This window comes from Caloenas nicobarica, chromosome 7 (genome assembly GCF_036013445.1).
Source record: "Caloenas nicobarica isolate bCalNic1 chromosome 7, bCalNic1.hap1, whole genome shotgun sequence".
NCBI classification, from domain to species: domain Eukaryota; kingdom Metazoa; phylum Chordata; class Aves; order Columbiformes; family Columbidae; genus Caloenas; species Caloenas nicobarica.
In genome coordinates, this window is record NC_088251.1 from 30,584,127 (window position 1) to 30,607,193 (window position 23,067).

General features: G+C 39.3%; 1 protein-coding gene across 1 annotated transcript in view; it reads left to right on the top strand.

The window, feature by feature from the left end:
• The window catches only part of GRID1 (glutamate ionotropic receptor delta type subunit 1), a 516,801-nt gene extending 496,165 nt beyond the window's left edge, over positions 1-20,636 (top strand). Inside the window, exons 14-16 of the mRNA XM_065639013.1 lie at positions 475-641; positions 1,989-2,229; positions 20,208-20,636. Coding sequence (XP_065495085.1) covers positions 475-641; positions 1,989-2,229; positions 20,208-20,636 — 837 coding nt within the window. The remainder of the gene's footprint in view (positions 1-474; positions 642-1,988; positions 2,230-20,207) is intronic.
• Positions 20,637-23,067: the final 2,431 nt, after the last annotated feature.

A 23,067-nucleotide genomic window follows, 5' to 3' on the forward strand; every position in this document is an offset into this window, starting at 1 on the left:
ATGTCTATATGAGGAAAGCTGTAGAGTTACCATTTGGGCGACTGCAATGACAAGGAAGCACCACGTAGTACTCATACTGTACCTGTCTAGTTACATGGATGTATGGAACTGGTCCCACTCCTGTTAATCCACATCTCCTACAAAGCATACATCAAATTTCGTCAGCTAAGGCAATAGCTTTCATTCGTAATTAGTTATCTGTTATGTAAACCTTGCCTACACTTACAGTTGGCTATATTATCCTACGTATTCCTATTAAAATTGGAAGATATTTAAGGTTTGAAGTAGATGAGGTACTGCTGGGAGGGAAAAGTGTTAAAAATGTACTAAGATGTTGGAGGTCTGCAGATAAACTGGGATCTGATGAAATACCGCCAGAGATTAATGACAAGCTCAGGGTTGGTTGGTTTGCTTGGGCTTGGTCCTACCTAGAAATATAGTTTAGATTGTGTTGTGTTCATGCTGTATTTACAGGCAAAGAAAGGAAACTATGCTTTCCTGTGGGATGTGACGGTGGTGGAATATGCTGCGCTGACAGATGATGATTGCTCTGTGACAGTCATTGGAAACAGCATCAGCAGCAAAGGATACGGGATAGCACTCCAGCATGGAAGCCCCTACAGAGATCTTTTCTCCCAGAGGTAAACTGAAACAAAGCTCATTTCATAGGGTTCCTCTCTACAACCTGCAAGGCATCCCAGTTGTGGTTCATGTTACTTTGGCAATTACTGAATAAATTACAGTGAATAAGTGACAGCAAAGAGGTTAGGAATTCAGGCCTCAACAAAGCTGCTACTTCTGCTCCCTTTGCGTCTGCTTAGGGAGGAGGGGTCTGGAGAGGGTGTGTGGCCTCACTTGTCCAGGCAGCACTGCCTCTGACAGAAAAGGGAGTGATGTCCTCAGAGATTTGTATGAGCTGGGAGAGAGACTGAAGAGAGATCTTTGATTCATGCTGCATTTTGCAGGCTATGAAGCAATGTTTTGCTCCCTACAGTAAGCAAGTAATAATCCCCTGGTTTATCCTTTAGGGTGGAGAGACGTGTCACAGCCTCACCATGGTACAGGAAAACAAGAACTGCTGAGTATTGCATGGGATTGCCAAGACTATGAGACTATAAGACTTTGCCATTTAGTGGTCTCTGAGCTATCCGCTAGGAATATCTTTTTCATGTGAATGCATACACTGAAATGAAGAGATGCGGTTGTGCAGGCATGTGTGGCCTTAGCAGAAGGTGAGCGGGTGCTCCGCTCCAGGCAAGGAGCTGAAGCAAGATTTCCTCATCTTGCTCTTTCTTTATAAAAAAGGGTAACACTCCAGCTGTAAAACCAGAGACAAAGCTGCCTCAAGAGAAAAGATTGTTAATAAACAGCTAAAACAGTTATCAAACCAAATCCAAAATGAATCATTCATGGAGAGAAAGGACACTTCACAAGAGGCAAAACAATGATTAATTAGCAAATGCTAACATAATAATTCAGGTATGAAGTAACAACATTGAAGTAAAATCCTTTTGAATAAACTGCATTTGCTGAAGTAAATGAGTTGGTCATTGCTGAAACAGATTTGTATTAAGTGGTGCACAAATAGTAGCATGTTTAGTCTCACATGATTTTGAAATTATTGTGGGAGAGCAGTGGAGTGTGTTGATCATTTTGCTAGTGGGATCGGCTGTTGCAGCCGAATGTAGCCAGATCAGCCATGACTAACAAATATAGTGATTCCCCTTGGAAATGCTTCTTGCATTGCAGTGGAATTTTTGACAGTCTCTTCTTTTTCTAAAGTTACCAAGTGGAGCTTTCCTGCTGCTGTGAGTAGAAAGAAATCCTGGTATAACGGCATTTCAGATGAAAAATACTGCATAGTGGTAGTGGGATGGAGTTTTGAATTGTGGGGTGGTAAATCGAAGAGTTATGCAACATACAGAAAAGACCAAAAAACCTGTGAAAAAGTATCCTTTAAAATAATACTTGTCTTTTGAAATTTGCAGGATCTTAGAGTTGCAAGAAAGCGGAGATTTGGATGTTCTTAAACAGAAATGGTGGCCACGGATGGGACGTTGCGACCTGAATAGCCATACAAATGCACAGACAGATGGGAAGGCACTCAAGCTTCACAGTTTTGCAGGCGTTTTCTGCATTTTAGCAATAGGCCTTCTTCTTGCGTGCTTGGTGGCAGCATTGGAGTTGTGGTGGAACAGCAACCGTTGTCATCAAGAAACACCGAAAGAGGTCCATAACTTTTATTCTTATCACAATTAAAAGTAGAAAACACAAAAGAAAGGGAGAGCGAGTGGAAGTTGTGGTATTTTAGGTGCTCTCATACAGTACATTTGATTTATTTTGATTCGCCATACTAAGCTTTGCATATAACTTTTTGGGTGGTTCTTTCTAAACAAATAAAGAAAACAAAACATGTCTTTTGTGCACATGGAAGGTGCCAAACTGACAGCCCTGGAGACTAAAGTCTTCTATTTATTTATAGAGCAGGTACAGCATGGGCAGCAGCAGTGCAAACTTCCCCACATTGTCCCACCAATGTGCCTCAACCCTGACCTGGAGAGACCATCTTTAGGGGTAAGAGAGTAGTTCAGAAACATGCCCTCAGCCTCCCCGCTGTGACTGACAGGGAGGCCAGTCATGGACACACAGTTGTGCCATCTGTGGTAATTTTTTCTCTGATCTGAGACGCCATCCATCAGCTGTGAGAACCATGTCCATCTTGCACAGGCTGTGCAGCTGCCAGTAGCTGGTAGCTGTTTTCCTTTGTGGTTGACATAGGCTGAGTTTGAAGAGGTACATGAGTAATTAAAAATAAACCAGCTAGTTATTAATTGAATAAGCCATTTTGCCATGACACTGTTTAAATGATTCCTTTCTTTTGAATCAGTTTTACTTCTGAAAGTAGGACCCCTGAGTAAACTGACCTCGATATGACATATTTTACCTAGGAAAATATATCTGAGAATTTCTTGGTTTTGAAGTTTTGTGCACAGCAGTGAGTAATAGTTAGCAATGCTATGATAGAATAATATTCAGATCTGTCTTGCATGAAGCCTGTATTTGCTTACCTAGTTTAAATGTTTAACAAACTAACCTCTTGTAATTTTGGAGACACTGAGGCATTTGTGGGTGCTTTCATCTTGGAACAGATGTTTGTTACAAGCAAATAATAGCAGCGAGCTGCACTACAGCTGGAAAATAGTACATAGCCCATCAATTCCAATCTACGTTTCTCAGGTTGCCAGGAGTACTACACTAATTGACATACCTATCACCTGTAAGCAATTCTGGCAAATGGGATCTGAAGATATATGTTGCAGTTTGTAATGTTGTGAAATATTTATCAGTAAGATTCCACTCTTCTGAGCTCCTGCTTCTCCCATTTGAATTCATCCATCAAGCGCTTGGTGATAAACATCTGAACCATGTTTGTGGGACAAAGCTGCAAAGTCACTTGCCTGCGACACTACAACGTACAGTAGCAAAAGGGAAATTTTGCTAAAAGGAAGCACGTCTGCACTTTGCACAATGCCACACTCCAAAAGCAGAAACAGGGAGAGCACGAGTAGGTACTCTTGCTTATAAAGAATCTTTCATACGAACAGAAGTGCATATTTAATTGCTCTTTGCTTAAATACTGTAGTATTTTGCCCTGCTGCCTTTTAGAAGTCACTCCTGCTGTGACGTAACCCCAAAGGCCCCACTCCGTGTTAGCATTGCTAAGGCCTGAACCCTGGCAGCAGACAGGTCACAGCCCGCTGTGACATCCTGGCTGGGAAAGGGGCAGAGACGTTGTCCAAAGCGTTCTCATGCTGCACGTGCACAAGTGTTTTTCTTGCCATACTCTGCAATGCATTCCACTCTTTACGCTCAGGGACTCACCTTTGTGTATCTTTGTAGAGTGAGATGAGAATATGCTCCAAAAGCAGAGTTTCATATAGGTATGGTGAAATCATTTACTTTCTTATTGCAAGGAGTTTTAAATACTCAGATTCCATCTCTGAAAAATTATGTCATCCTGAGTTTAAATGTTTTCTTTTTGCCCATCCCCTTCTTTTCTCTTTTTATATCTGTAAAAAGGATTATTACAGATATCTGCCTGCCCCTACCATATTTTTTCTCCCCCTCTCATCCTCCTCCCCTTTCCCTCCAGTGCATTCTTGGTTATGGTTGCTCTGTACATCATCTTTTGCAGTTTTTGTGACAAACAATAGAATAATTTTAAAGTTCCATTTTTTAAAGTATACTAAAGTTACCTGTATGGTGTAGCCATACTTGGGAAGATCACCTGCGTGTGGAACTGGGTCGGCAGCCAGTCCGGGTTAAGCGAGGCAAATTAAATTTGGGCACAGCACACACAAATGGGCTCAGAAAAGGTCAGTGTTGTGAGTGCTGCTGAGAGAGAGGGACCAGAGACTGTGGGAGCCCTGGCACAAGTAGGTGTTAAGGTTGGAAGAGAAAGTGCTTGTTCCTGAGGAGAGGGCCCAGGGACAAGGGCTCACAGGCTGCACCCACCAGGAAGAAAGCACAGGGAGGGCATGTGGGGCAGGCAGGATGGAACATATTGAGAGGTCCCTGAAAAAGACAGGTGGGTGCATTGACAGGCAGGCAGCTAGAAGCACTGCTGGACCAGGTCAGAGCAGCCGGAGGGAAGGGTGACTGTGCCCAGTGCCAGGGACAGGCAGGGTCTTCAGGGACTCTCTGCTTAACCGTGACATGGCCGCATTGTTGTTATCATCCGAGCTTTATTTCTGGCCAGACCCTCTGCTGAAGGGTCGTGTGATATGTGAACCATCACCTGAGCTCCCAGCGCACACCAGAGCTGGCCCAGCAGCCAAGGGCAGTGTCCCCAGCCGGGAGGCCAGGCCCCATGCTGGCTGCAGCCCCTCTCCCCGGGCAGGGCTCCACGAGGACACGACACATGGTTCTGATGGACCCAGGCAGCTGGAAGTGGGTACGTAGGCAGCTGGAAGTGGGTACGTGACCAGCTGGGCCATGGGTAATGGCTGCCCACCTGCAAGATGGTGGCCTGGGGGCTGTGAGCAGGGAGAACCAGTCACGGTGACCACAACAGCCGCTCAGATAAGTCAGCAAACCACTGTAGCAGATAGTTCTCGGTAGATTAGTGGGGCAGAGATATTTTATTTACCTACTACTAGTGAGAAGGGATGGCAGCGGAATTGCTAATGGCTACTGTAATTAAGATGTGAAACCAAGTTTCAGAAGAGATGGTACAGATTGGTTTAAGATTTTCAATGTATTTAGGAGAACCAGGTTTCAAAACTTTGGAAGGACAGGATCCAGAGATGACGGGAGCATTGAGTCCTGAGGATCCCTCTGCTTGGGTCAGGAACAGTGGCTGGGTATTGCTTAGGGGGCCAAAAGCAAAAAGAGGATTTGATCTGCTGGAGGTATGTATTTGGGATGTCTCATTTCTGTCACTGGGTATTATCCAGCTCTTCTACAGCAATAGCCATAATAATAGAGCTATGGTATGCATAGTATATGCAGAACATTAAAATCTGCCTCTCAGCTGCATCTGAGACTCCAGCCAAGTTGTTAGTTCCGTAACAGCTGCAAACTTCAGTTATGCTACTGATTTTGCTTTTAGGGAAGGCTTTGGCCAAACACAAGTGTTGTGGTGTCACCTAAAAACTGTGGGCACCGGATTGTCTTCCAAGCATTTTCTTCTGTGAAGCGCAGAGCTTGTGGAGGATTACAAAAGGGACTGATTTTCTTGCAGCCTAAGATTAGAATTTGGTGGTCACCTCGTGCAGAAGTCACTTCGTGAGGTGAAGGACAAGGAGGAAGTGTTTGGCTTCAGTGACCCTTATTCTGTTAGGAGCTTTTTAAATCCATTGAAGAAAATTCCAGTGGATTCAAGATTGAATGAGGAGTTGTTATAACTTGCAGAGCCCTCATGTAACATTCTCTCTTTCATGTGACCTGCTCGGTAGTCTGTAGCATGCCAACAACTGCCAGCTCAAAAAACAAAGAGATGTTGAGAAGGTGGATGCGTGACTGCTCAAGCAGATTTATGACAGGGTTGAGTGACCATGCAGCTTGCCGGAGAGAGAGAGGAAGGATTGTTTGAGAGACTTTTCATTTTGTATAGCAAGGGTCTGTGAAGTCTGTGGCTGGAAGAATGTGTACAGCCTTCAGTAGCATTGGAGAAATATTTTCAGCTGACATTAAGGTGTTGGTATTGGCCAGTTTCTTGTGTTTTCCTCTTCCATTTCATATTCTTTTGGCTTTTTTGGAGGTTAGCCTGAGCCAGTACATTGAGGTGTTCAAGGACTTGTGTGTCCGCATTGTATAAATCACAACTCTTAATTACAATGAGTATGAGAGATGTGGTGTTAACTACGTAACTGGGAGGAACAGGAAGCCACTTCTGAAACCTGACAGCATAACTTGGACTTTGATGTTAATCTGATCTACATTTGTAGAGACCTTATAGGAAGAGTTATCAGATGGAGACTACTTCCAATTGGAATATTTTTTACATTGTTCACATATGAAGAAAATCTACCACACACAATTAAAAAAATTGTATTGTTTTGACCCATTAAGTTAGTTCATTAAGATAAATCTCCAGAAAAGATTGGATTAGTTTATTTTTCCAAAAACACAGTTGCCATTGGTTCAGAATTCCATCATGTAAGGAATAGTGAAATTTCTTGCTAGAAGAGTGAAGGCTGGGTTGATTTTCAGCATGTTGATACAAGATGCTTTTATGCTATTTGAACCAGATTTGTAAAAAAATGTTTCTAATGACTTCTGTTGTAAAAATCTTAGTGTTATTCCTTTTAATTCATTTAATCCTTATCAAATCAGATTAACAAAAGAAAGATTAGCTCCAATATCAGGAAAAATGTATAGCTGCAATACTATGCTGTATTCTTCTATTATGGCTCAAGTTTGTAATCTTTTAAAGTTGGAAAGATATCTAGTAATGTCTAAATGCCCTTATTATTTTTGAATTCAGGAAAATTTACATTGGGTCATCTCCTTCAGATCAGATTTTCTAGAATTTATAATCATCCTCTCTTAATTGTCGTTAATACCCAGCCATCCTATACTCACAGTGAAATTTAACTTACATCTTGAATTTACACAGCTGCTACACAGTCTACAATTCTGATATCTAATATTTTGACTTTGATAAGCTTCATAACTTTGGGGAATTGTAAATTTAAAAAAATGAAAATTATTATTTATTCTGGAATCTCTGTTCAGTCACTCTATGTCCCTTTTGAATGACTGAGCAATCAGATGAATGTATTGAAATCTGGTTACCGTAAAAATGTCAGGCTTTCAATAATTACCTCTGGATTTCTATATCTTTTGGTATGAGCCCTATGCATTTATTTCATGATAGCAGTAAGCCATAATATAATTTGGATCATTTAACTGCCAAGTGCTTCACCACTTCATCAGGTTGTTGGTATCTTTTATTCCATTTGACACACTGAAAGACAGTTTTCAGATCTTCATTGTCATTGTGATCAAGTCTAGCCGCTTACTTTAATGGGCTCCCCAGCATCTTCCGTGCTTTATCGGCTATGTCGTACTCTGATGTACTATTCCCCTTGAAGATTATTATTTCTGAGTTCTCTTCAGAACTATTAAGAAAGCACTCCTAGTTCATCCACATAGTAGTCTCCAAAACAATGAAAACTTAGAAGCCAAGATAAAATATCATCTTATTCATGGAAAGGAAGTTGTATTCCCATGTTTTTCACTGTGCACAAGATGTACTCACTAAAAACCAAATTAACAGGCAACCCCACATCAAAGAAGATTAATCACTTTTACAGGAACATTTTTTTTTTGCTGGGAGCTGGTACTTGTTGCATCTCCCAGAAGAGGTGATATTGATTCACTTATTGCTAATATAGCTCTTGAAAGACAATGTCAGAATGATCTCAAGAAGTTTGATTCTTAGCTCAGATAATATATATTATAAATCAGAAATGTATTTTCTCCAAACCAGCTGTGCTACTCCTAGCAATATGAGTGTTTCAGAAACAGTACCCAGTGTGTTTGTAGTGCATGAAGATTTTGGTTTTTTACTGGTTCAGGAATAGCATAATTTTCCACCTCCTGAGTTGCTTACTAGTCATTGCCTTGTAACTTTTGTCAAATTTATAATTCATTAACAACCACAGTCTTCACAGCTTAGTTTGTTATTTTTAACTTTCTAATGCTTCTGCAAAATCATTTTATTCAATAGACTCTTTTCACTTTTCTGTTCTCACTTTTTATTTTTAAATTATCGAAAGTGGGTAGCAATTCAGGTACTGTCCAGAGTGGGAACAAACTTGTGTTCTAGTAACAGCATCTTATCATTCCACTTTCCGGCTACTCCCAGCTTCATAATGTTTTAAATGTTATTAAATCTCAGAAAGTCTAGACTCTGCAATACTTTCTAGCTCTATAGGATAGTGAGAGGCAGCAAAATTACTCTAAAAAATATCACAAATATATCAGTAGTATGCAGGATGAAGGAAATAAAACCTGTATCTCTGGCCAGGGCAGCCTTGTATGATCTGCCTTAAGTTGCCCTGTTTCCATGTTTGAAGATATGCAAATTCCAGCCTACCTCAAAAATCCATTTTTCCAGCTTTAGCAGACATGAAAGTTACCCACTAGGACACTGGAATTAGAAGATTATGAAACCCAGCATACCTTAGGAGTGGAAATATGAGCTAGCAGCTATGAGTCCAATGGGTCAAAATTCATCACTGCTGAGAATTGTGGTTTGCACCGTATTCATCTCACTTCAGTTCTCCAACCAGATATTATCCCATGGCAATTGAGGCTTCCGTAATTTCAGCATGGCGTCTGCAGTGTTATTTTTGATTATTAAAGTCTTATGCTTTCACCATTATTTTCACTTTCCTTGTCTTTTTCTTTGTCACTTCATTTACCTTGTCTCCTTTGTGGTGTTATCTTTTTATCTGACAATTTTATTTCTCCAGGGATGGTTCCTTTTGAGAGTGAAAGGAAACATGAGATCATCAAACTGATATTTTATTTTCTCTTCATTGCATGTGCTCTATATTTTATCTTCTTTTTATTTTAAATTATTTTTTTCTGTATTTTTATGACATGTCTGAAATCTTTGTACATTTTTTGCTCAGTTGCGTATAAATGATTATTTGTTTGTACCACTGTATTGTATTCTACTTTTCTAAGAATAAATAAAGTTTTTTTCGGGAAAATAAATAATGCAAAAACTGGCAAAATAATGCATTTTAATGCCATCTAGAAATCCAGTTTCAAACTAGCTTTGCATGTAATGAGCTGAGAAACTTCATTTAACTAGCATTTTTAAATCAGAAAAGTGGTGTTAGGAATCAGACATCCCAGAATGCAAAATGTAATGTTGTTTGATGAAGAAGTATAAGATGGAAGAATCATTTAAAAGAAAAGGAAAAAGAAAAAAAAAAAAAAGGAAAAGGGAGATATAATATATAAATTGCCTTTTACAGAAACTGATAATAGTTGGAAGGGCATCTTAACTATCTCAGTATTGGCTTCTTACATGTGGGAAGAAACAAGATCTTCTCCTTAGAGGGTCCTTAACAGTGAAGCAGATATTGTCTGATATCTGGTCACAGACAGCGTGTTTATCCAGAGTTCAATGAAATCAGTCAGCTCTTGCTATCGATCACCATAGATTTAGGTCAAGGCTGCAATGCATTTAAAAGTGACACGTCAACCCCGTGATTAATGACACCAGACCCAGGCTTATGCTACCCAAAGCAGTATTGAAGCATTCAAGTTTGGTTCCAGTGTATTTCCCTGTCTGCAAGGAAGGGATTTTTGTGTTTGGTTTAATTTTTCTTTCAGTCATATAAGAAAACCCTGGTAATGGGATTCTTAGGGATATAATCTGGATTTACTCAGCATGAACCTTAGGGGAACGGGAAAATATAGGAATAAGCTTAAAAAATTAATGTTGCTATGCAAGGAAGTAGGAAAGAAACAACCTGTTTAAAGTTCCAGTTTGGTGATGAATTTGAGTACTTGCTTAAATTGCATTACAAGCCCTATCGCAGAGAACTTCTGTGGCTACTCATTTGCTTGGCATGAGCTCATGTATTTTACTGAATTGGAGCCTTAATGTGTTGGATTCTTTTAGATTCTTCACACAATGTTTACGGAGCTAATGTTTGTAAATTTTATCTCAGCCTACAGTGGTATTTTAAAGTTGACTTTTTAAGGGGGTGTTGAATGTTCAGTGATAATGAAATCAGTAGAAGTTAAAATAAAAAACCATAAAATGTGACTGTTTTCTTAATTTTTTTTTACATTTTTGTGGTTTATAAAGTATCTTAGGCCTTAATGAAACTAAGCATTTAAACATGTACTTAAAATTAGATAAAAGTTTGATCCTGATCTCACCTAGATCACTAAAACACTTCACTAATTTTAGTGGTGTAGGATCAAAACTGAGTTGCTTTGAAACCAACAACGTATAAAGCAAAAACTGGAAGTTACATGTTCATTGAAGTGATTTGCTGAAGATTGAGGTTTCCTTACATTAATATTGAAAAGCAATTTATGAATCTATTTATCCATTGAATTTAAATCGCTTTATAATACCCGAAATAACCTGTGCTCAATATTACCAGAATATTAAAGAATCAAAGGTATTAATATTGTGGAAAATACTGCTAAAGAAAACCAAACCAAAACACAAACTTGATGGTTTCGTTATGATTCTCCGCAAGTTCAGAGCCATCTTTTACTCAACATAACAAGTACTATTTCTTCAGAAGTATTCAGTATCCAAGAATTCTCTTTTGGGAAATTGGTGGTCAGATTTTTATTATGCTGAGCTATGTTAATGATTTGGTTGGCCATATCTTCTCTTATATTGAGATAGGAGCTTGGGCAGTTTCCAAATAAAGCCCTGAATGGGGCTGCAGAAACCTTTTCAAAATTCAGTTTTTAATTAAAATATTTGTGACTGATAGTCAAGAGTAAGAGTTTTCAAAAGCTTTCTCATAGCTGCAGTGGAAAGGAGGGGCTTTGCGAGGTGACTGTTGCTGGGCATCAAACAGGTTGTAGAAGTGCCTCCTGTGCCAACTCTTTCTTCTACTCTTGGCATAATAGGAAAAAAAATGGGAACTTTTGAGATTTCGACTTCACTAGTCTGAAATGGTGAAGGATGATGATGATAGAGCGATCTGTTATGTCTGATGCTCCAGTAGAGTAAATCAGACTGTTTGAGGGTAGTGTTGCTTTGCTCTGGGCTCAGCGCAGTGAAAAATTACATCCCTTATGGACTAGACAATAAATTAGGATTTTAAAACTGTGTAACACAATGTAAAGAAACCATTGATTTTTAGTGAGTTTTGAAACAGAACTTTTGCAAATCTAATCCTTACTTCATAAAAGAACAATCTGTCACCTCAGAGTCATTTTAGATGTAGTTGAATTCTAAAATACACCACCCTCTTCAGAGCCATCCTCTTTGTTTGCAGTGGCTAGAATTTGCTATTTCAAACCAGAAGTATAAGAAGTAATGAGTATATGGTTTGCTAAAAAGAATGAAATAATAATTATATTATTAGCCTCACTATCTTGATCCTTTTTTTTTCTTCCCATATCTTCCTTTCCCTTTCTATGTGGAGATGGCCAATGATGTGAGGCTGGGCCTCAGAAGCATGGTGAGAATTTATAATAAACATACAGATAACTGGTTTGTTGTTGAAAATGCCTGCACAGATGAATCCTTGCTAGTTTTCTCCTCATCTTTACCTCTCCGTGGAAGTCCCCTTGAACCTCACCCTTGTGGAAATGCCTGTAAATACAATGTATGCAGTGTATGCACAGTCAAGGTTTCCCCATGTGCGAGTTTTCCTTTCTCCTAAAAGAGTTCCTTTGCAGTGACATTGGCATGCTCATCAACCCGCACTCATTCAGTACTGCATTTTGCTGCTTGTGTTGAAAAATGTTTATTTTTAATTTCATGAAAATTGTGGAACCGTGTAAAATGTGCACTAGTCATTAATTTTCTTTGTAGTTGAGTTACCAGCTTCTAGTGCTTGTGAACCAAGGTTGGTAAGGTTTTTAAAGCTTGAATACCTCAGCATGAGGCTGAGGTTTTCCCCTTTTGTGTTGAGTAACAAATGAGGATGCTATCACAGCCTCTTACCTTGCAGGTTTGAATCTGCTGTTGATTGTGAGGAAGAGCCAGTGTTTCTTTGCGATTGCACTTAGTTAATTGTGGTGAATGTGGGAGCAGATCACTGCAAGAGACTGTGGGGCTACCTGCTGTCACCAAATGTGCAATGCATGTCCCATTGGTACATCATCTGCATATTTATTCACACAGTGCCATGGCGTGCTGATGCAGTTGGAGACAGAAAGTAGAACAAAGACAGAAGTTGAGCTGGTTGAAGTTGGTGTGCATCATCAGCTTCAGCGGCCTGGCGGAGAGCTTATTGTCCGCTGCGTTTCTGGGGAAGGCTCACAGGCACAGGCTGTGAGACAGTCACAGCCACAGAACTAGATCCCTGACTAGATGTGACTTCAGGTTAGATAAAGCCAACTTGAATAAAAGGGAAACATGAGTGTGGGGAGACACAGGCTGTTTCATTAAACCCTTGCTACTTATAGTAATTCTGTAGCAAGTTACTGTAGCAAGACTACATTGGTCTCTGGGTTTTTGGTAATGCTTCATTCCTTTCACCAATTACAGGTGTTTTCTGGCTGTAGGTAGGTGGGAATAAACTTTGGCAATGTATTTGTAAGAATTTTCTATCACAGTAACATTGTCTTTGCAGTGTTCTGTTATTTCTCACTTTTTTTTTTCCAGGTTTACTTAGAAGGAAAAGAATCTTACTGTCTCTTCACAAAAGAATTTCTGCTCTCTGGTGAAGGAGAGCACCTCCTAGTGAATAAGGTGGCCTCTTGTACATATTTTTTATGAAGTTTTGTTTCTTTTAAGATGACTACACATTAATATATTGCAAAACTAATTTCTTTTATCCTTTCAATTGGATAACATTCTACTGGACCCCAACCAATGTCAGTCTCAATGCATTCTTCTAACAGCTTTTTTATAGATGATAGATTAGTTAATTGCTAATTTAAAATACATGGTATAGTTTCCACTTATAACAGCAGAAGCTTGTTTGCAGATTTGAGCCTATTTATAAAAGTAGTTTTTCAAGTAGACTCTTGAGGTACATCTGTACTTATTTCTAATAAGATACTGTTACAGCCACACCGGCATCTAGCAGAGTACACTCAGAAACCACTCAGCAAATTTTATGTAACATTAAGTGCCATTTGACTAGGTCAGTTGCCCGTGTTAAATTAATGACAGCAAACATACATCATTGCTGCATCTGTTTACACGTCTGTCTGCATTTCGCTGCATTGTCGACTGTGGAATCTCAAGAATAATGAGTGTGGCAAACTGAGTCTTATTAAAAACAGGTTATTTGTATTAATATAACACCATACTGTGCTGTCATTGTTTTGCAGCATATCTATTACATACATCACCACTGCTTTTTCTTCTCAAGCAAGCTAATTATGTCTGGTTTTGCCACTCTGTCAGAGCCTCCTGGAATAAATTAAAATTACAGCTTTACATATGCAGGAGCTGCAGCTGAAAGTAATGATAATGACTCTGGGTGAAGACAGAATTTCAAAATAATCTTAAACAAATGTACATATGCAGAGCTGCTGCTTCTTCATTTCTCCTTAACAAGCTAAATGTTTGAATCCATGATGTCTGAAATCCCAGAGACAGGAGCTGGGAGCTGTGGGTGAGCTAAGAAGGGAATAGCCTGTGGGTACCTGAGCATGGAAACCTTGCAGTTTCAGTTTTATTTCTCTGCTGTTTTTCAGTTCTGGAGTATGTCTGTCTGTGCATGGAAGTGCCTCTGACACTTCCTTTCTGCTTAGCTGGTACACGTGTGCCTTCCATTGGTCTATGTCTCATGACAGCTGATACTTGTATTTTTTAACATATATGTGTGGGTTAAGAGGTGTTTTATACGGATGGTAGAGGGACTGGTATGTGACCCGGTCAAGGTCAGAAAAGGAAATTTTCTGAGGCAGCGGCTTGACTCAAATTTTTAACCTTCATCCTAATCACAAAATTGCCTTATTTTTTTAAACAGTTATTTCACAGAATGAAAATGTAGTATAGTTTCATTCTCTCACTGAAAGATAATCCTTCATATTGTCACCCAAGACAGAAACAACAAACAAACAAAACAGAAATCTGCCATGATTGATGATTACATCTATATTACTTTAAAAGATACTCAGGCATTGTTTTCTGCATGTCTTCTGAGGCTTATTAAGAACTACTTTAACAGGCTTTTAACGCTTAGCACTGTTTCAGCATCTGACCAGTAGGTATCGACACATTCACGACAGTCCCTCGAAGTATGTGCCTGTCTGCCCATATGGCCTACATTTCAGAATTTTTAGTGGTTGATATTTAGGGTCAGAACCATCAGTCTCTTTCTTCTCCTCTGGTCTATTGTGGTTTAATTTGCATGTGTGGGATACAGATGCAACTTATCACCATTTTGGCACAGATTAGCACCAAATCTCTGCAGATGATGCCCTTTTGGGGCATTTGTTCTCTCTCTTTGGCCTTACTGAAACTGCTTCATCAGCTTGCAATGGTTTTATTTTGTTGAGTGGCTTCTCTTGAACTTTGTGATAAGATCAAAGAAATCATGAGTAAGAACAAGAGGCCACGTTAGTGTCTTCAGTAAAAATATTTTTCTCAAAAAATCTTCCTTTTGGAAAATCTCAGTTGTTTCATGCCTGGCAGCTAACAGTGTTACCTTTGAATTAATTGTATTTATTGTGATGTAGGCAATATCTTTCCAACACTCAGTGAGATGTTTCTCAAATTTGATAATATTAACTGACTCCAAACCTCCCAAGAAGGCTAATGTTCTTTCAGTCTGGCTGCCCACATGCTTTTATTAGAGCCCACTGTCAAAAGTCATGGAAAATATGCTAGAAAAAAATATTGATTACTCTGTAAATCATCCTATCTGCATTTATATTTTGCCATAATTTGTCTCCACATGATAAGGCCAAACTTGGTTAGTCCTAAAAGGGAATCGTGGTTTCTTGCAGGTGCAACCCTGCAGGGTTATTTGTTCCCAAATAATTCTGGTGAGAATCCTTTGAGTCCATGCCAACGGTTGCCACGGTGTGCTTCTCCTGTCAGTCATAGGCCATTGAGCCTGTCACTCATGATCAAGTGCGTGGGACGTATCAGAAACATGCCCTTCATTCACTCTTCTAGAACTCAAACTCCTTGGGGAAGAATTACATTTAAATTGGTATTTATGAATAAGATAATTTCCTGACCAGCAGCAGTGTTTGGTTAGCTGTTTTCCTTAAGCTTGAGGAGGATAAGCCTGTGTTTATAATTCATTTTTATTACACGTGATATTTTTTCTTCCCTTCACTGATTAACTTCCTCAACTGATGTATTTGGAGTACAACATTAATATTGAAAATAGAATTATGAAGGTAGCAATGGAAAAATACTAGATCTCCTTCTGGCAACATAAGCGTATACATTTATCCAATGTAGCTGTATATGAAAAGTGAAGTTGAATGGGCATGAAGCATCGGAGATATGACATGTTTATAATATTAACTAAGTTTTGCATGTTAAGTAGAAAAAAAGAAAGAGAAAAAACCTTTGCTAATGTGTCTGTCACAAACACTGAAGTATTACGTTTGGAGCTTATTCATTCAGCTCTTGGGGAGGCCTAACTGGAGCTAAGTGGAGCTGAAACAAAAAACCTTTGTGAGGAGAAGCAGTGAGGCTTCCCCTGAGGGGCTCCCCTTTGGTTACCCCCAAGTCTCTGTGCTAGAAATCCAGCAGAGCAAGCTCCACTATGGCTCCTGGTTTTTCCATTCAGCTGCCATCCCTGGGCTCCAAACTTCAATTTCTTAATTTATAATACTTTGTTAATTTTAATTCATTAATTTTCTCATAGATAAATGCAAAAATAGAGAAAAGTTACAGCATCCAAAAGCTTGAAAATCTTTTGCAATGCTACGTTACCATGTCAGAGTTAAGCTGGCAAAGCCTCATGAAATGAAAAAAAACGCAGTCTAAGTGCTTAGAAATTATAACAAATAGCCCATATTTAATGAGAATTCTAGATCTAAAAATAAAGGAGAACAATGAGCTGACAAGGGAGCAAAACATCATAACTTTTAAGATTTGTTTTTCTGACTTTATTACCATTTGACTTTTTTCCGCTTACCTTGCTACTGTTCAGTAGCATATGCTTTGTTACTGAATTTTCCAGGAAAACAATAAAGGAAAAGAAAGATGAGGTTTTCAGTATTTAGAAATTCTAAAGCTTGGCTTGTCAAATAAAGCTGTCCTACCTTCAATTCTAGAAATACTGGGATTCAAGGCAGTCTTCTAGTATGTAACAGCAAACTAATATTTTCAAGGGTTTCTAAATTTTGTCTTAAGGGTTTTTGTTAAGCATTTGGAAAATCATTCATTCAGCATTAAGGTAGTTTCATGAAAAGCTTGACATTTAGTTATTTAGCTGCTCTTCAGGTAATAAGACAGAAAAAGGGAAGAACCTTTAAAAATGTGGTTTTGTTATTCTTCAGAGACAGAGTTGTTTTCCTTAACCTTTACAAACATTTTATTTTAACAACAAAAAGAAGGAATAATGTGAATTTCTGGGCTCTTGGAAGCCTTTAAAAAGTTTTCTCTGATGCTAATAAGGCCAGAAAGTTGCCCTTACTGCTGAAAAAGGTCTTAGAGTTAGGCAAATTAAATCCCCGCCCCTACCCCTTAAAAAAAATCCCGAGCATTTTCTTCTCTACTTATTTCAGAAAGTGTTCTGTTGTAGATAAAATGTGTTGTCTGTGTGTAGGAATTACATTTTTCTTTTTCTTGATAATGAAAACTTTAGCACAGTGAAACATAAGTTTATATTGTGAATCTTAAGCAACTGCAAATTCACCGTTTTCTGAGGAATGCTGTCCCAGGGCTGGACTGTGCACAGTACAAGACGGCAACCCTGTTAGGCCAGCAGAGGGAAACTTTCCAAAACATGTGGTGCTTAATAATCCCTCTGGTCTGGACCAGGAGATTTCTGTTAGGAGCATCCCATCTGTGTCTCTTCATGTTTACATCTTAAAAGATCTGAGATAAATATATAACCAGGATTAATTCATCCTTTGAATTTTATGACCTTTTGTGCACAGATGCTCCAAATAAAGAGCACACTTCACTCACAAATGGTTTTTTCTTCTGCAAATAGTTAATGACTGCATGTTGCAAATATTGAATCTCTACATTCCCCACTGGCTTGGCTAGTTATCCCAGTCACATTATATTTGTTCCTGTAGCAAAGCAAGATGGAATGCACTGAGGATGTGCTTGCAATCAAAAAATACAAATACAAATACAATCTTGATGTCTATTTTCACTTGAAATGATCTGAAGAAGGCATTAGTATCCAGCAAAGGCTCAGAAAAATGCAAATGAGCCATGAACATTTCTCCAAATTCTTATTTAGGGAAAATCTGTTCTACTATTCGCTCAGTTCTAGCCTGAGTTCTCTACTTTTTTGTAGTTTTGTAGTAGGGGCTTACCAAGAATATGGGTCCCAGATAACTAGGATGCCAACCTAGGAGTCTGAATCAAAGCTAGCAGCATTTTTGAGAAAAGAAATAGTACAGGGTACCTGAAGAACCATTATGTAATAGGCTTCTGGGAGTTACCTTCCTTAGACACAGAAATCATCATAGGTGATAGTAGCTGAAGTTTGTGGATAAGCAGAACTTTGCAACAAGATTTCATTGCCCAGAGCTGAGGAAAACACAGCAGCATGCAGCCCGATGGCTGTGCAAAAGGAACCTGCCCATGGAGGTCAAGCCCTTACTCCCAACGGGGAATAGTGTAAGAACAGTTCTCACACTTGCCCCCACTCCACATTTTTAATTCCAGAAATAGAATAAAATTATGAATTGAATCCACGTAGTCGTCTGGCCATTATACTACAAATCCTTTATTTACCTAGCTACAGAGTTTATGAAAGAGCCTTGGTGTTTTTGCCAGCTTGGTGCATTGTTTAACTTGAGCCTGACAGGTCAGGTATGGCTGTTGGCAAGAAGAACTTAACACAGCTGCAAGGCTTATCTGATCAAGTATTGTGTGGTCCCTTTCTGCCACAAAAATTTATTTTTTTATTTGTTGTCCATTGATTTTCTCTAACTCAAAATTATCTGACTAGAGGATTTACCTGAAATAGCAGTATTTAAAATAAAATAGTTTGTTTCTCTGGTAAGGAAGATGATATTCCCAGGATTCTTGGGAGCTTTGTTAGATTTTTGATGTAAATGAAGTAGGAATTCATTTTCTACTGATTAGCAAAGGAGGTGCAATGTGCAGCTCAGACCAGTAATTGTTGAACAATTGTATGCCAGTTGAAAACAATGTGGATTTAGCCTAAGCTAAGAACACAGGTTTGGGTTCATCGTCATGTAACACTAATTCATTTCCAAATCCATGCAGAGATCAGCAAATCCAACAGTTCTTGAGTAATGTAGAAGTGGTGTTAAGTCAGAAGGTTAGAATCAAATCTGTAGTTGACATTGACTGGAATTGAGGGCTTTGGAGTTGACTTGTCAATTTACAGGTGAAAGCAATGTTGTGTAGCAGTGGATACCACTGGAATAATATTGTAATTCTCTGTGCTCCACCTGATCACCAGTGGCAAGAGATCATGAGGAGTGGGTGACAGTAGCACCTTATACTTCTCTGTTCCAAGAGCCTAGTTTTTGGCATGAATCACAGCATCGGTAAGACTGCTGGTGTTGGGTTTAACCAAAATGTTGGTCTGTGGGCTATCAGGAATTACTGGAATATAAAAAGTTTTGGGTGGTCCTGCTTTTTAGGCTGGAATCTTGCTAGCTGCCTAGTGTAATTACAGGTTTCTGTCAGACCAGGGAAGCTCTCCAGGTCTGTGATTGTTGGGCTTTTATAGATGCTTTGCTGTTAGTCTGCTGTATGTTAGACATGCATTAATAACTACAATTGCAGATCGCAGCTATGCTTTATGAAATATAGAGAAATGATATAATACAGTACAATAGCTTTTTGTTGGCAGTACAATGCTAGCTATTAGAATCCAGTCATACAGCATCCCAGGTGGTTGCCTTTGCCCTGCCAGTTTTGTTGCTTTCCAAATTGAGCAGCCTGAGTGCTGCGCTGAGGTGATAAACGGCCTATTGTAGGTCTTGGCTGCTTCAGGTTTTAAAGACGACTTCTTTGGCTGTATTTCCTCCTGGAGGCTAAAACATGTTAAGCAAGTGGTGATGAAAGTCTCTTCAGGAGTCCATTCTGAGACCCTTAGCCAATGCATTGTCAGATGGTGATACATTTTCTAAAGACCAGCGTTACTTTCCCAGGCACTAACCACAGATATTTACCAGATGACAGGTCAAGATGACAGGTTATAGCTGGTCACAAAGCTGTTCAAAACACAAATGAGTGGTCCCCTCCCTGCAGCTCCCAGAGTAGGTCTCTCTCTCAGTTCTGTTCCAGTAGGTCTGTAGTATGTGCTAAATTGGTCACCCAGGGCTTCCTGCTGGGAAGAGAAGACTTCTTCACCACCACAAGACCTGAGCAGTAGATTTTGGCACATGAAGCAACTACCCTGGAGTCAGCTAGACTGTGCAGTGTCTTACTGACATGTTCCTTAGGAAATGCACTGCAGCTGGATGAGACAGTGGTGAGTGGTCTTGTGGTTACAAGATGGCAAGCTGCTCACTGGAATTTGGAGTCACAGCTCGTTTGTTTGCCTGCTTCTTTTTTTTATTCTGGGCTTGTGCAGGGTGAACAAAGGGTCTGTGGAATGTGCTCGTCCTTGGTGCCAGCTCCTGTTAGGTGACCCAGAGCCAACAGTTTACCTCCAAGGAGGATGGTATTGACAACATCGGTGTTATCGCAGGCTGAGATTGAGCTGATGTTTTCTTCAGCATGTGTTTCTCAGCTGGAGATATTGGGCAGACCTTGAGGTTTTGCATAGGTACAGGTGAAATCGAAGCGATGTAATGAATAAACAGCAACTCCTGGCACACAGAAGAAGTGGAAGGGGGCCGGATGGGGTTGGTGATTGTGTTTGGACTGATCGTTCTGGTTTCTTCTTCACTAGGACAAAGAAGTGAACCTGGAACAGGTCCATAGACGCATGAACAGTTTAATCGATGAAGACATAGCCCACAAGCAGATCTCTCCAGCGTCCATTGAAATCTCAGCCTTGGAGATTGGTGGCATGCAGCCAACTCAGACCCTGGAGCCGGTACGCGAATACCAGAACACACAACTTTCTGTCACCACCTTTTTACCAGAACAGACAACTCATGGTGCCAGCAGGACACTCACAGCTGCCTCAGGCAGCAACCTGCCGCTGCCCCTGAGCAGCTCGGCCACCATGCCCTCCATACAGTGTAAACACAGGTCGCCAAATGGAGGACTATTTCGGCAGAGTCCCGTGAAAACCCCGATCCCAATGTCATTTCAGTCTGTGCCGGGGGGAGTCATTCCAGAAGCAATGGAGCCCTCGCATGGAACATCCATATGATGAAAATAAACAGTAAAACAACCAGCAGAGCTTTTTAATACAAAACTTAAAAGAAACAACAAAAAAAATAAAACAAACTCTTACATTTTTCTTGTATATACCTGTAAATAATGAAAGAATGAAGTGGGGTAAAAGTGTATTTTGAATATTCCCAATTTTCAAAGTCAGTAAAAAGCAAAAGAAAAAACAAAACAAAAATGTATGAATGGCTTTGTAAATTTTGTTCTATATGAATAAAAAGGCAAACTACTTGTGATCGTTCTCAAGTGCCAAAGAAGACCAGTTACTGGGACAGAGGGCCGTACTTTTTTTTTCTCTGTGGATTTCAGCACTTATTTCCTTACTGTTCCCATTTTGGTTTAGGTTTTTTGCTTTGTTTTGTTTGGGGGGTTTTTGTTTGTTTTTGTTGTTGTTGTTGTGGTTGGTTGGTTGGGTTTTTTTTGAGAGCAAATAATTATCTGGTTTTGCTAGAAAAGTTCACCATGCTCAAACCTCTCCTTTCCCCAGAACCCTATTTTATAGTCAAGATGGCAATTCACTCAGAGAATGTAACAGCTGGTATTAGCATAACAGTAACAAATGTTTTAAACATGAATTATAACTAAAATCCAACAAAAAATAAACAAAGAGACTTTTTCCTTCTAACAACAATTTAAACTTCTGCACAGTTTCTAAGTTTAAGCACAGGATTATTGAATTGTGTTTTTACATTTCTGCTGTGTGGTTCCTTTTATTTAACTTTCTGTGTTTTGTTATATATAATATATATATATATCATATATATATTATATATGACATATATATGAAATATATATAAATGCTTTGATAAGCAACGGGTTTGAGGTTAAGGGGAAAGCTTTTAAGAAAAACTGATCAGCTCTTTTTTGTGTCTCGTCTACATGACTGAAAATGGGGAGGAACCAATGACTGAAAGGAGTGAGACGAGGAAGAGCTTTAAGGGGCAGGAGATAATGGTGTTGCAGTGACTGTGCCCGCTGGTGCTGTTTCTTTCTTTAAGATTTCAACGAATTTGCTGCATAATGGATGCAAAGCTCTCTGTTAAAGTCATATCCCTGAATGACAAGGCTAAACTCATGACTATAAGCACAGCTCTGCTTTTTTTCATTGATTTTGTAAAGAGAAACATTTTAATTGCCATGTCTATAATCCTGGTAAAAATGGCTGTAAAATGCTTTTTTTTTTTTTTTTGTCTGTGAAACACAGAGGACAAAGAGCAACATATATAGCAAATTTAATGTCTCGTTCTGCAAATATTACCAGTGCAATTACATATGACAAAAAAAAAATCAAAACAAAGCAAAACCACATTGTTTCCTTCCCAAATCATTCAAATGGCCAAGATAACTTATCCCTGCCTGCTGCCTCCCCCACAACATTGCTAATGGACTATTACTTTCTTTCAGAATTGGAATACTTTTGTGTCTTCTCAAATGTATCCCTACAGCTAGGTTGTAACTTCCATTTGTAGCTGGATTTCTTCAGTTTATTAGAACACTGCTTTTTGGAAAAGGTTGTAGATCTTGGTGCAGCAAAACCACTGCCTACGTTAAGGTGAAAAATCATGTTTGAACAGAGGTAAAAATGCATTCACATTCCAAGAGAGTCAGCAGGCAATCTGGGTCAGGTTTTTGGATAAATAAACATGCCATTGACTGCTCCTAATTTGATCTGCGTAATTACAGAACAGGTATATTTATGGGATGATAAATCCCCAGATTTTTACATTTCTAGTTTAAGCAGTAAGGAAGAAAAGTCAAACTGGGATACAAAAGCAGCCTAATGGAAGAACATACTCAGCATACTAGTTTTTAAATGAGGAATATTGATGCTGAGCTCACAGAAGGAGTACTGTTGCAGGGATTAATTTGTCTCTGTTGTCAAGCCAGTTCCTCATGAAGACAACGTGATTTTGCAGCTTGGCACAAATTGCATTATTTGCTTTAAACTAATTAAAAATGAATAATGCTAGTCAGCTGACTAGATTTATCCTGTTTAGAGACTTGGCCCACAGAATCTTGGGATTTATTTTTCTTTCTTCTTTCATCATAATTTTTCTTATCATTATCTTAACAAACCTATGGCCAAAGGAAAAAATAGCCATTTCTTCCCCTGATTTTTGCCTATCTTCCATGAATACAATAACTAGTTACGGCAGAAATGTCTGTGCAAAAAGACTATGCACACCTAGGTGTCTGTAAAGACGCTTAGGAGAATGTGTGCAATTATTTGCGTTGAAAAAAATCTCTCATTCTTATTAGCAGTTTAAGATTTCAGCAGCTGCAGAGGACCATGCTCCAGAAGAGGTTCAAGGAGATCTTTGTGTAGCTACAAGCGTGCAAACCTACAACCTCGGGCTTGGCTGGAGCAGTTGCTCCCTCCCCCACAGCGTGGAGCCATCTGGCCTCATCCT